This window comes from Aegilops tauschii, chromosome 3 (assembly GCF_002575655.3).
Source record: "Aegilops tauschii subsp. strangulata cultivar AL8/78 chromosome 3, Aet v6.0, whole genome shotgun sequence".
Classification (NCBI taxonomy): Eukaryota; Viridiplantae; Streptophyta; class Magnoliopsida; order Poales; family Poaceae; genus Aegilops; species Aegilops tauschii.
The window spans coordinates 625539130-625553141 of NC_053037.3; the positions used below are offsets into that span (position 1 = coordinate 625539130).

Consider the following 14012-nt stretch of genomic DNA (forward strand, 5'->3'; position numbering starts at 1 on the left):
GTTCACAAATTCACAAAATGTTTATTTTTACAATTTTTTTCATAAATTAAAAAAATGTTTGGAGATTTTTAAATAATGTTTGTTCTTTCAAATTTGTTCAAATTTAAAAAATATTCCTGTTTTCAATTTTTTGTACACAAGTGAAAAAAATGCGTGGCAAAATTCAAAAAAATCTTGGTTTCAAATTTTATTTGTATTTTTCTGCTTTTTTTAAATTCAATTTTTTTAGTGCTCTCAGAAAATGTTCGTGTTGAAAATTTTGTTGTAGTCTAGGAAAAATGAAAACTAAAAAGTAACTTAAATAAAAAGAAATAGTGAGAAAAAGATGAGTTTGCTACAGTAATCAGATCGCCGAGGGCTAGTTCTTATAATCCGTGTTTCCTACTTAGATAGTGAAGCTTATTCGTGTGGCTAGCGACAAGCGGTTAGCTTCGGCAGTTACAGGGTTTGATGCCTCGCACTGCCGTTTCTTTTTCAGTGAAGTTTTTTTGAAAAATTCAAAAAATGTTCGAGAATGGAAAAAAATTACGGTTTTGAAATTTTTCTTTGAAACTTAAAAAAAATTCATGTGTTTGAAAAATCTTTGGTAATTTTAAATATTGTTTGTGCTTTTAGAAAATTGTTCACAATTTTGATAACTGTTGGCATTATCAATTATTTTCCTCAAAAGTCAAAAAATGTTTGCATTTTTCAAAAAATGTGCAGGATTTTCAAATAATGTTTCTATCAAAAAAGTTTACACTTTTTGAAAAAAGAAGAAGTTCAAAAAATTGTCGGATTTACAAACGTTCTCGCTTTTTTAAAGGTTGTTCGAAATTTTCAAGAAATACTGGAAAAAAATAAAAAAATTGTCTGGATTCTATGTTGTATTTAGTTCTTAACCATGCGCCTTCCATTTTGTTACCATGGTTCATTAGCCTGTCTGGTAAGGTGCGCTCCTCCCCACCTGGAGGTCTGTACTTCAAATCCCCGCCAAAACAATTGTTGATTCTAGCTCCACTGTAAGCCGGTTTCGGCCAAAAAAGCTGCTGGTTTGAGCTGCGGCTTCGATCGGTTGCAGGAAAACCAGCTGTTGGTTCCAGCTTTGCCTCGATGGGTTGCAGCAAAAAAGTTGTTGGTTCCAGCTCCCGTGCCGCAAAAGCCAGCTGCTGGCTCCGCACCACCGTTGCATCAACAGTCAAACGTGGTTCCAGCACCCGGGCATCTTGGTTGCAGCACCCGCCAACCATGTCATCTCCACCGTCGCAAAACTCCGACGACCAGACATGGCAGCTTCGTTAGTCCCCGATTGCAGCACTGGGTGGCACGCGTGTAGCACAGGGGGGGGGGAGGGGGAGGGCTGCTAGGCGCGTGTACATAGGTGGAATCACAATTCTGAGTCTACAACTAATTAAATGAAGGAAGCTTAGCACCCAAAGCTAAGCACCTATGCACTGGGGACTTGAGTTGCTAAGATATTTAATACACTTAGCACCTTATCTAAGCACCTTTGCATTGGAAGAGGTCTTAATAGTTGGGCAATTAAACGGGATTCTTAACACATAGTGCATATAATTATGGTTGGCTAATTAAATGTGAGATTCCCTATAGACATGCATATATGGCAGACGTGTTGCATGATGCTCTTGTGTGTGGAGAGGTTGTGAAACTTTGTGTGACGATGTGGATGATGTGTGCTGCCTCCGACGAGGATGAGAGCGAGCGAGCGACATGAGATATTTCAGCACGGCGCACAGAACTTGCACGACCGGCAACGGCTCATCTGCGTGCACTCTACCTCGGTGGTGTGCCACCACTTGTGCTGCACTGACCCGATTCCACGAGGACTCAAGGGCAGAAGGATAACTTCATCTCACATTAAACAGTGTTGTCGTCGTCGCTATGACCCGTGTCTGGGCTATAAAGGCACTAGATTGCAAGGATCTAGATGAAATTGCAAATCAGATGGAAAAGTACGGCTGCATGCAGTTGTGGCATTACTCATCAATTGCTACTGCTAGTAGACCAAATGCAAGCCATAACACAAAGGATAAGAAAATGTACCGTGCAACTGAAAAAGAAGTGTTTACACGCAGCACCATCATTGAGTGTAAATGTTGTGGTGGAGGACGTCGACGTCAGGGAAGAACCCGTCATTGGGAAACTCATCATCTATAGCCACGGAGCAGAAGATCCAGCAGTCGCACGGAAGCGCTCTCCCAAAACCTGATTGCCACTCTTCCGTGCAGAATCACAAGAGACGGGGTTTCAGATGCCTATTGTCTCGCTTCTCGGTGCACGCTGAGAAGAATGATGGGAAAGCGGTAGGCGTCGCAATGTTTTGGAACCAGGCAGTCGGGGCAAGGAATGACGTTGCGGGCGGCGGAGGAAGAGCATGCGTGTATGTGCCCTCTTCTTAAGCTCTTAGTGATGTGTGAAACAACCCATCTTATATGTTCGTCTCCCACACCATCCACTAGCGTGGTAGGACAAAACTTTTCACACCCCCAGCCCTTGTCATGCATGAATGTGTCATACAGCCCTCTTGATTTCCCCTAGGAATTATTGAAAATAATAATGGGCTAAAGCCCAATAATTCCAACACAGTCTTCCCGAGACAGTAACTGAAACATATGATCATATGCTGTCTCCTACATCTACTGCCCTTCTCTTGCACCATTTAGTCGAACACGTCAAGTGCAAAGAGCAAATTTCACATCTCAGCAAAAAAACTAAGATCGACCATAGAACATGTAGAAGCATGGAAGAATGTGCACAACAATCTTGAATGCATTAATTTAAACCAATCAAGCCATGCATGCTCATCTCCTTTCTGAGAGTGGAGCAACTACTAGTCGTTCTTTCGAGGATTAGTGTGTGGTCGTGCAAAACTCCTAGACAGGCTTGCACCTCTTCCTTGTACATATTTGCAATTTTGTAAGAGAACTATTGTGTGTGTATGTTATGCACACTTACAAACATTAGCAATTCTTGAACATGTATAACCATAACAAAACATTATCCAGCATTTAATTTTAAACTCGGTGAACACTATGACTCGATGCATTTTCATTCGCCTGCCCATACTTATTTTCATTCTAGGAGATTATAATTTCTCTCACTTTGATGGACAATACATCATGATGGTTCTGCGTTAATTTCGTCTTTGTCGAATCTTTGTATATTAATTCTTGACATAGTCCAATGTAGTAACAAATCATGTCGGCAACAAACTGTTGCATGTTGGGTTGCATGGATACTCGCAGTCAATCTCTTTTACTCCTTGGCTCCTTCCATGGTACCAATCTCCAACAACCTCTGCTATGGTCTGCTTCACAAATTGGTAATCAAAATATATCTATCCAAGTAGCAACATGCATGGTGTTATAGATAATGTGATTTTTTTGGTGGATTATCGAACTTCCTACCTTATTTCCTAGCCTTGGGGAGATTGCTGAATTCCAAGAGAGGCCAAATATGGATTGACAGTGAGTGAAGCATGAATCGATGAACAATCCCCAGTCCTCCTTGTCTTCAACAACCTTCAAAGCATCCACCATCGTGTCCATGAATCCTGTTTATGGGACGAGGAATATTTAATGTTCCAGGGAGCATAAAAGGCCTTGGTGTTGAATGAGAGAGGAAAGATAAAAGGTTTGTCAAGCTCCGCTAACCATCAAACACTTCAACTTGTGTGGAATTGCAGTTACTCATGTCATCCTTGCAACTCAACCACGACTTATCAGGATCTGATGGATCTGGTACAAGAACATTTCGTATCTATGGCGAAGAACCATCGATGAAATAGTGAGGGTTTTAAAAGAGAAGTGCGTATAAGAAGAAAAATATCCCCTCTCTATGAGAACAAAAAGAAGAAAATATCAATTACCTGCCATGAATCATATCCAGAGTTGAGAATAAACATAGGGGTGTTGATGCTCTTAATAAGCTCTACAGAGAGAAAACACTAGGAGCAAGATTATGTTAGCTAACGAACTTACCCGCATAACGTAGTGACAGGCTAAGTATCGGAAGCAAATCAAGTTTTACACGGAAACTACCTCAGTTGGGTCCTTTTTGGCAAGACAGTCCTTGGGTAACACTTTTTGAACATTCTGAAATAAGTTTATAAAAATAAAAGGAGGGGAAAAGACCTCGGTGCCATTTTAGTACAAAGTGGCATCAGTCCCATGGATAGAAAAATATTGGAGTGTAGTAAAAATTCTTGCACAAGATTAACCACATGGAAAATAAAAGTTTTATTCTAGTAGTAGTCATGGTTTAGAGAAGTACAAGGATTACAAGATGACCAAAAGGCTTTTATTATAAAATAAGGCATGTCTTTTAAAGTTTGAAGCATGTCCGACAAATAACCTGGAGGTGAAGAAGTCCATCATAGTAAGAGCGAAAGGACCTTTCCCCTGATATATCCATTCTACCAAGAAAAAAGTGATAGATTAGTTTAGGTATATCATGCTAGTGATTTATATTTTATTTTCAAGAGTCTTACACGTCAAGAAAAAACCCAGCGTCTGCAAGGCATTTAACTGAAACCTCCCGAGGAAACCTTGCACTAAAATCATCGCAATGCAACATCGTGGCTAAACCACCAGCAGAACAGCCTGTAAGGAGGGCCTGGAATGTGTAGAAAAATGGTTCCTTTATTTCCGCGTAGTGTCCACAGCTAAATAAATTAATGATTATTGCTGAAATTGTATCTATGTACTAATATCCTTCTAAGAAATTATATGAACTTGATAAATTAAGTATGACCTTTGTAGCATTGGTGAGTCCTTTTTCCATGAGTTCATCAATAACCGCTTCATAGATGTGCAATCCTTTGAAGTAAAGGGTGGTTCCGTCCTACATCAGTACCAAGTAACATCACTTCGATGGACCAAAACAGCGATACACCAAGATTAAGAAAATTCACCTGTGCTTGACCTTCCGCATCCCCAGAAAATGACGCCCCATCGCAATTCCGTACATAGACTTTGTTCCAGTTGTAAAAATCTAATAATACACTAATCAAAATTAGTGCAAGAAAAATAAAACAAACAAAAAGTTGGGACTAATAGATATGGAGTGGTTATAGGAGAGAATCATTAGTAATTACCAGGATTCAGTTGCTGATCGTTGTCAAGGATCCCAGCACCAGCAAACGGTATTGGTTTCATGAAGTTAGATGAACCAAACATCGACATTTTGCGATCGGAACATTCCTTGATTGTGCCGCACCAGCCTGCTCCCTGGTTGTTTTTTATTTTAAGAATATATAGGTCATTGAAGTGGTTTTTAACCTCACATATTGATTAGCCAATACAAACAGCATCTACTAGTTCCAACATGCAAGACGGAGCCATGTCCGTACAGGGCACCTCCACTCTTCAGTCTTCACACCAGGGGCGGAGCTAGGACTGGGCCACGCCCCGGGCGGGCCCTAGGCCTGCAATAGTAAGCTACAGTGTGTCTACAGGGCCCAAAATGCTACACCTTGTGCACGCCCCAGGCCCAGAAGCCCCCCCCCCCCCCTCCCCCCGGCCTGGGTCCTGGATCCGCCACTGCTTCACACTCTTACAAAACGTGGCCGTCTCATCATGGGTAGGTAAATCAATTAATTTTTTTTTGCGGGGGGTAAATCAATTAATTGACCGCAACTAAAACAAAGATATAGAGAGGCACATGCTTAATGACAAAAGAAATTAGGAGCCGCGTCTCTATCTCGAAGTAGATACCAGTTATCAAAACATTGTATGATTTGCAACATTAATTGGAAGATCATCTCATCTTCAATCTGATCATATTATTATTTTTTTGCAGGCTAATTTGTGCGAGACATGGAAAAGAAAAAACAAGTATAGCAATCAATGCAGTATAAGAAAATGGGTGAGTGATGGACGGATGATACGAGCTACGGACCTCTAGATGGATGAGCCAGTTGTTTGAGCCGGAGCCGGAGCCTCTCTGCAGGTGGTAGCCTGCTGGGGTTCCGTCCAAGCACACTGGATGACATCCAACGATGACAGTATCAGTTTTAACAGTATCAATGAAACTGGAGTAACAAATTTAACTCGAAATGGATGGATGGATGGACGCCGTCGTACCTGCTCCCTTCTCCGTGGCGCCGGCGACAAGGATCAGCTCGACCTCGACTGGATCTGGCAGCGAGAGGAATAGCCTTGTGCGGAGATGGCCAAAGGCTGCCATCAACAGCACTATCAGAACGGCCGAAGCGACGGCGAGTCTACAGGCAGAGTTTGCCGCGGAACGATGCTGGCGCTCCTCCGGCTCCTGGTGGAGGAGCGGCTTGGTTGTCGCAGCCATAGCCGCGGTACGGTTGGCGAGAACTGTTTTGGCTGTGTCGTGAAGAATCAAGATATGTATACTGAGCTGGTGATGCATGATTATTTGCGCTGCTTCTTCTTAATCCGATGAAGTGAGTAAGTGACCGGTCGTCGACTCCACTGACTCCCTCCCTCCAACCGCTGGTTGGTTGCTTGCTTGCTTGGCGCCATATCTTCTTGTTTAAGCTCTACGGTTATAATATGCTCCAATGCTGCTTTTTTTTAATTCAGGATCAATCAATCAATCAGAATTAATGAAGCCAAGAGGAGCTATCAGCAGCAACATTGATGATTAACCTCGATAACATCCCTCTAAAAAAGGATTAATTAATCTCAACGTGGCAGCACATGTCCAAAGATCACAAATACTCCGTATCATCGATGATGTACAATTTATACTAGAGTAAAGAAATTGATTTTTCAGGGGAGTAAAGAAATTTATTTATCAGGGAAGTAAAGAAATTGATCTGTAGTAACTACCCGACCCAAACCTTCTTACAGAGTACAAGGGACCAATACAAACATGAAAAAGAAAAACAAGTGCATATCGTTTTGGTTGTACATAAACAGCTTTTCATGTCAAGAGAGTTGGCTGGGGTTCGAGCCCCATTGGTTCTTGCAAATTATTGGCGGGGAGTCGGCTCAGGGGCAGATGTCTCGAGCCTACTGCGTGTACTGCCTTTCTTTTAGGGAGTCCTGCTGCGTATTTTTATCGAATTTTTTAGTAAATAATACAGAGTCTTAAAAGGAGAGAAGGCTAAAACTAAAAAACTAAAAGCTATACATCAAGCATACAACAACACTGAAATTTGTGGACAGCTAATACCTTGATGGTAATAGGCTTCCCATACCTTTCTACCTTAATAGTATAACACACATGCAGTTCTCCTGCATATTATTCAAAATTTGGAACTCTTTTACTGTAACCAACCATAAATTAAACTGGACTGTCTATTCCTTCCAATCTAATCGGTATGATCGATTCGTACTCCAACATACCACTCCCACAGAGTCTTTCACCAAACGGCTCAAAATTTTCAACTCTGGCGCGCGGTTCATCCTCACTTTTTTTAAAGCTCCCATTAAATTTTTGCTAGGATTTTCCCATGGACCAATCACATCAAAGTAGACGAACCCATGAGCACAAAAAACTCATAGTCAAGGGCCTGTATCGTGCCCTTTGTTTTCCTTTATTTCTTCTCAATCTGTACGTTGTGTTACAAAACTCACGCACCTACACGTGCTTATATACACGAGCAGCCGAGAACCATTGCTTTTGGAGTCCAAAAACTACACGGGGACGACCTAAGGAAGGCAAACTACACCCTAGTACTTGTACTCCCAGTATACTATTAAAGGTAACACACGGCATGTAAGTGTTGTATATGCAACTGGCAAGTAAGAAAAACCTTATAGGTGTAAATGATTAATGGCGCTGCATAAAATAAGGATGTAGCTTGTATTTTGAAAAAATACCAATGCCGTGCGAACTTTAGCCGGTGCTACTGACAATGCATGACTAGCGGCTTGGGAAATAGACTGGACGTCACTAACGCCGAAAATCTTCCGGCACAGTTTTACTCTTAGCCGCGAAGTATTCCCGCGGTTGGCCTGGCCCAGCTCTGATAGCACAGACTAGTCCTGTCTGTTGGCCCACGTGGCGGCGAGGTGCTTCGTCTCGATGGTCAACATAAGTGTATATGAGGGTGAGATCCCCACTCATCATCACGTACGTCTTATCAGAAAGCGATAATGTGCCTCGAGGCGGTAGTTAACCTACCATCCCCTCGAGTTCTACACAAACGCTAAACACATGCGAAAAACATGGATTTAATGCCACGGAGCAAGGAGGTGTCGCCACCACCTCGCAAGTAACCATTGCATAAAAGGGATTCGGCCGTGAGGGGAGAAAGGTTTGCATCCCAACATCCTCCTTCCATGAGATCTCCTGCCCCGCTCTTAGCCTCGCACCTCCTTGTTATCCTGCTTCCACAAATGGCCGGTAGATCCAGGGGAGCGGGCTCCTCTCCAGCGTCGTCCTCGCGTGTGGCCGTCATGGGGGGAGAGAGAGAGAGAGAGAGAGAGAGAGAGAGAGAGAGAGGAAACATTGTACGGTGTCGCAGGGCCAACTTGACTGGCTTACCAATGCCGGTTATCTTCCACTGCCAGAGGTCGCCTACGTGCATGCGGGGATGGTCTCCATTGGCCAGGAGATCATTCAAGAATCCGTCCCCAACCCCAAGGAGAATGAGCGTGTATGCTTTGTTCCTTTTCTCATCAGTGGTTTGGCCTTCCCAAACATCCCTTCCTGCGGAGACTCCTGCATTTTTACGGCCTTCAATTGCATCATCTTTCCCCACCCAACGTAGTCGCCGCGCCTCCCGGACAAGCTACCCATAGCCCCGCTGCTGCATCTCGCCTAGTTGGCCAGGAAACTGAGTGCCCCACTGCCACGTGTGGCGAGCGTCCGACTGTGGGATTTTTTTTTATGATCCTGACAAACAAGCACTGACCAAGCCAATTATATAGAAAATATTGAGGATATATCGAACATCTAATAAAATTCATTCTCAAGTTCAATTTTTGTTCGGAGAAACAAAAAGAACAATCATGTGCACAATGAATTTTTTCCTTTTCACCCTTCTCCATTCTAAACTTGGAACATGTTATGGTTTCTCTTTTATGTTTGCCCAAACCACAAATAAATGTGAATTGAAATTTTGAAGAAACGTATATTTTTCAGAAATTTCCCATGCTAATTTAGTGCATGTACGGTAAATAATGTCAGATGTTCACACAGCGAAAATTTTCACTTGACTTGTTGTCATTCAGTTGAGCATACTCTTTTCATGCTAAGTTTTCATTATTTTCACTATGATATCCAACACTGCATAATTCTAGATGCATTTGCCCCTTCTTTCTTGAATAGTAAATCTCGTTGCGATCCAGTGAAGTGTAGTAATAAATCATTACATCCACAGTGGGTACTCGCAGTGAAGTGTAGTAATAAATCATTACATCGACGGCAACTGTCTGCTGCATGTTGGGTTGCATGGGTACTCGCAGTCAATCTCTTTCACTCTTTCGCTACATCCACATTGCCAATCTCCTACAGCCTCAGCAATTGTCTGAAGAAAATAGTGAGAATGTAAGCCTAGGGGAGAATCACATAATACAGATTCCTCACACTTTTTAGATGCGATTTTCGCCCTACCTTATCTCCAAGCCTAGGGGAGAATGGTGAATTCCAAGAGATGTCAGAGACCGTTTGGCAGTGAGTGAAGCATGAAGCAATGAACAATCCCCATCCCTCTTTATCTTCGACAACCTTCAATGCATCCACCATCGCGTTCCTGAATCCTATCGATGCAGAAGCAGATTATTTATTTGTTTCGAGAAACAAAGAAGGAAAAATGAATGGATTGACTAGACAAGCTAACCGTTAAGGAATTCCATTTGTGTGGAATTGCAGTTCCGGATATTATGTTTGCAACACAACCACGAATTATCAGGAGCCAACGAATCCGGTATGAGAACATATCGTACCTATGGAAAAGAATCATGGATAAATCAATGAGAAACTTAAAAGAGAAGAAGAAGAAGAAGAGGAAGAAAGGATTTCAAAATACCTGAAATGAATCGTATGCAGAGTTGAGAATAAACATTGGGCTGTGGATGCTCTTTATAAGCTCGGCGGGGAAGAAACACTAGGGGAAACAGAGTTACCAACGTAATAAGATGACAGATGTAAGCGTGGGAATTAGAACGAGTTAGACAGGGGGAACTACCTCTTTTGGCTTCTTTTTGGCAAGGCAGTCCTTGGGCAACACTTCTCTAATATTCTGCAATAGGTTTAGCAAAAACAAAAGAGGGGAAAAGTACTCAATGGCATTTCGTACAAAGTGGCATCCATTACATGGACTTTTGCAATATTCTAGTCAGTAATTCAGTATTGGCACAAATTAACCACATGTAAAGAAAAACAGAGTTCTAAAAAGCTTGATCTAGTAGTCATATTTTACAGAAGTACACAAAGGATGAGGTGATCAGACGACTTGATCATAACATACGGAATGTCTTTTAAAGTTTGAAGCATGTCCAAGAGCTAACCTGGAGCTGAACAACACCATCAAAGACAGACCAAAAGGTCCTTTCTCCAGATATATCCTTTCTATATCAAACAAAAAGTGGTACTTCAGTTCACGTACCATGCTAGCGGATTACATTTACTATCAAGAGTCTTACACGTCAATAAAAAACCCAGCATCGGCAAGGCATTTAACTGAAACCTCTTGAGGAAACTTTGCACTAAAATCATCGCAGTGTAGCATCGTGGCTAGACCACCAGCAGAGCAACCTGTAAGAAGAGCCTGAAATGTGTAGAAAGATAAGTAATTTTTTTCATTTTCAGATTTTTCTTTTTCACATCTAATGTTTCGTCGAAAAAACTATATGAACTAAGTAAATTAGGTACGTATGACCTGGGTAGCATTGGCAAGTCCCTTTTCCATGACTTCATCAATAACTGCCTCATAGATGCGCAATCCTCTAAAGTGAAGTGTACTTCCATCCTGCATCCTCACCAACATAACATCACTTCAAGCAACCAAAATAGCGACATCGTAACAGGATTCAGAATAATCACCGGCGCTTGACCTTCCGCATCCCCAGAAAATGATCCCCCGTCGCAGTAGCGCACATACACTTTGTTCCAGTTGTAGAAATCTAATTGGACATACACGAATATAAATTAGTGCAAGGACATATCAAAGAGGTAAAAATAAGAGGAAAGCCTCACTTTATCCAAGCAAACAGGAAGAGAGGCAATGTAAAATTATGGGCGAGATGGAAGGGAGTGGTTTTGTGGAGAGAAGCATTGATGATTACCAGGATTCAGTTGCTGATCGCTGCTGAGGATCCCGGCAAACAATATCGGTTTCATGAAGTTGGACGAACCGAGATCGGAATTGCTTCGGCTGGAACAATCCTTGGCAGTGCTGCACCAGCCTCCTCCCTGGGTGTTTTTCAGTGGAAAAAATAGTTCAATCAACTAATTGCCTTGCCTTGAATCTCCTACTTTATACTCCCTCTGTTCACAAATATAAGATTTTCTAATCTATTTCTGAACAGATGTATATAGACACATTTTAGTGTGTTTGTTCACACATTTCAGCCCGTACGTAGTCCATATCGAAATATCTAAAGCATCTTATATTTGTGAACCAAGGGAGTGAATATCAACATCATGTACAAAGGCATAAACAAAACATGTGGTTAGGCTTAGTTAAGAATATTGTAAGATGATGTCATCATCAGTATGACATTTTTGTTTTTCTGGTGGCTAAGGAAAGCATAGCAACATACTCCCTCCATTTCAAAATAAGTGTATCAATTTTAAGCTAGTATAAAGTTGGAACTTGAGACACTTATTTTAGGACGAAGGGAGTATATAGAGAGTAGGAAAATGGGTGGGTGATACTACCTACCTGTAGATGGATGAGCCAGTTGTTTGCGCCGGTGCCGGAGCCTCTCTGCAGGTGGTAGCCCGGCGGGGTCCCGTCCAAGCACACTGAACTCAAATTAACCTGAGATGAATGGACGGAAGGCTGGACGGTAGAATCTAATATAGTGCGGCGACTGGACGGCGGCGTACCTGCTCCCTTCTCCTGCGCACCGGCAAGGAGGGTCAGCGGGACTGTCTCCGGCGGCGGCGCGCAGAACATCATAGGAGGGTGAAGGCCGGCGGCGGAAGGCAGCAGCAGGAGCAGGACTGCCACCGAGAGGCCCCATGCATGGCGGCAATCCGGCGCTCGCCGGCGCTGCTCCGGGTCCGGGTGGAGGAGGAGCTGCTCGGCCTGGGCTGTCCCTGGCGCCATGGCAGTCAAGGGACAAGAGAATAAGAGAAGAATGGTGGGACTACGGCCGCTGCTGCTGCTTCTTATGAAATATTGTTGCCCCATTCGTCGTTTTCCCCGTCCTCCTTTGCAAGTTGGCGCGCTGTTAAACAAATGCGCCAAATTTTCTTACATCCAAGATTAGATCACACAGAGAGCAGCATCTACGTCATTCCCATTTACAAAAAGTACTACCTACAATTGCATTTTGTTCTTTTTTTTTTATTTAACCACCAAACTTTGCAAGTTCCCGTAACATATGTTGATCATCATTTCCACAAAGTTTCTGATTTTTTTTGAAATGTTTTGTTATGTTTTCTTGCGTGGGTGCACCGTGGATGCACCGAGCTGGGGTGTAGGAAAACCACTCTCTTTCTCCTATTTCCATTCTCAAGTTACAGTGTTCACAACCGGATTTTTTCAAAGGCAGTCCCTCCCGAGTCACCCCCGCAGGCGACGGGAGGGAACCCTAGCCGCCTCCCAGCGCCCGTCCTCCCGCTCCTCCACTCCCCTGCCGCCGCCAAAGAGTGCAACGGGAGAAGCTCGACCAGTCCCGGTGGCAGCAGGGCTCTTTCACCGGATTTGACGAGCAAGAGCGTCGCGATGCGGAGGGTCGCGGCGGCGCGATCCAGCTTCCTAGCGGCTACGTTGGGAGGCGGGTGATGCGGATGTGGCCTCCAGTGATGGGGCGTGTTGGATCTTGGCAGCGGCGATCTGGCCCAAATCCATGGTCCCAAGCACCAAGCGGCGCGGGCTGCGGACGGCGACGGTGGCCGGCTGGTGCTGCCATCTGGGCAGTAGTGGTCGACGGCGATGGTGAATCGGGGCTGCGGTGGCGGTCCTCGGTGTTCCGGTGGCTGAGTGCGTCTACTCGCGAGGCACCGCACGGTTCCAGTCAGCTACTGTGTCAGGATGGCGCGACTGCCGGTGAAAATCAAATCGACTTCGGTCTTGACGGACGATGGCGGCATCATCGTCGTTGCAGGCAACTTCATCTTCCTCGGGCTGCTCCGGGGGAAACCCTAGATCTGGGTCTTCCCGTATCGGACGATGACAGCACCTTCAATGACGTTCTCCCTCCGGGCATCGTTTTGAAGCAGGTGCTGACTGGAAGGGCCCAGAGGTGGAGCAGGGTTTGATCTTTCGCATCGATGATGGCGGATCTCGACGGCGTGGCGCAGTGAAGTATCGGCTTCCGATGCGGGTTGACGGACTCGCGCAGGAGGACGGCGTTGTCTGGCGTCGTGGTGGCGTTGACGGCAGGCCTGGTAAGGTTGATGTGTCAGTTCCTGTCCTGAAGATGGATAGGTGGAAGATGGGAGCGGTCGCCTTTGAGAGTGTACTGGACTAGTGGGTGCCCCAGACCCGGTATTGTGGCTTGGTTGGGTCTCCGGCTTTAGATGTTAGGCATTGGTGCGAAGTCTGTTTGGTATTCGGCTCGGATTTTCAACACCCTTCATCAAGTGGATAGAAGTAGCGACAGATATTATCGAGATGGTGGCTTCAGACTTACTAATATATTGCGTTGTAAGATCTTTATGAATAATTAATAAAATAGTTGCATGCATTGCCGAGATGCAGAGATCAAGGGTCATCCTCCCTTTAAAAAAATGAGAACCCGCGACGTTGCCGAGTACCGGCATGTTTGCTGAGTGCATAATGTCTAACACGCAGTAAAGGATAAGGAAATCGAGTGCGGAAAAAAAACGCTCGGCAAAAGGCTGACACTCTCGGTAAAGACGTGCTTTGCTGAGTGTTGCCTGCATAGCAGCAAACACGTGCTTTGCCGCGTGTT

General features: G+C 44.0%; 2 protein-coding genes across 2 annotated transcripts; both read right to left on the bottom strand.

Moving 5' to 3' along the window:
* Nucleotides 1-2835: 2835 nt before the first annotated feature.
* Nucleotides 2836-6838, bottom strand: LOC109758523 (pectin acetylesterase 5). The gene is made up of 12 exons (XM_020317384.4): nt 6084-6838; nt 5899-5981; nt 5096-5228; nt 4913-4992; nt 4753-4842; nt 4490-4614; nt 4354-4414; nt 4041-4094; nt 3869-3946; nt 3654-3759; nt 3408-3553; nt 2836-3307 (listed from the first exon to the last, which is right to left on the bottom strand). The coding sequence occupies exons 1-12, from the start codon at nt 6379-6381 to the stop codon at nt 3197-3199; spliced, it is 1365 nt and encodes a 454-aa protein (XP_020172973.2). The 5' UTR covers nt 6382-6838; the 3' UTR covers nt 2836-3196.
* A 1908-nt stretch (nt 6839-8746) lies between these two features.
* On the bottom strand, nt 8747-12199 carry LOC109758533 (pectin acetylesterase 5-like). Its single transcript, XM_020317392.3, has 12 exons — nt 11977-12199; nt 11810-11892; nt 11211-11337; nt 10969-11048; nt 10805-10894; nt 10569-10693; nt 10434-10494; nt 10112-10165; nt 9953-10030; nt 9764-9869; nt 9538-9683; nt 8747-9451 (listed from the first exon to the last, which is right to left on the bottom strand). The coding sequence occupies exons 1-12, from the start codon at nt 12197-12199 to the stop codon at nt 9338-9340; spliced, it is 1287 nt and encodes a 428-aa protein (XP_020172981.1). The 3' UTR covers nt 8747-9337.
* Nucleotides 12200-14012: the final 1813 nt, after the last annotated feature.

What these genes read in the sequence shown, in the direction of transcription:
- LOC109758533 (XM_020317392.3), bottom strand. Translation starts at nt 12,199, where the DNA reads ATGGCGCCAGGGACAGCCCAGGCCGAGCAGCTCCTCCTCCACCCGGAC. An exon ending in ATGCGGAAGGTCAAGCGCCG is followed by an intron (nt 10,895 to 10,968) that starts GTGATTATTCTG and finishes GTGAGGATGCAG; the next exon opens with GATGGAAGTACACTTCACTT. An exon ending in CCCCTAGGCTTGGAGATAAG is followed by an intron (nt 9,452 to 9,537) that starts GTAGGGCGAAAA and finishes TATTTTCTTCAG; the next exon opens with ACAATTGCTGAGGCTGTAGG.
- LOC109758523 (XM_020317384.4), bottom strand. Translation starts at nt 6,381, where the DNA reads ATGCATCACCAGCTCAGTATACATATCTTGATTCTTCACGACACAGCC. An exon ending in ATGGACTTCTTCACCTCCAG is followed by an intron (nt 4,095 to 4,353) that starts GTTATTTGTCGG and finishes AACTTATTTCAG; the next exon opens with AATGTTCAAAAAGTGTTACC. An exon ending in ACAAGTTGAAGTGTTTGATG is followed by an intron (nt 3,554 to 3,653) that starts GTTAGCGGAGCT and finishes TCCCATAAACAG; the next exon opens with GATTCATGGACACGATGGTG.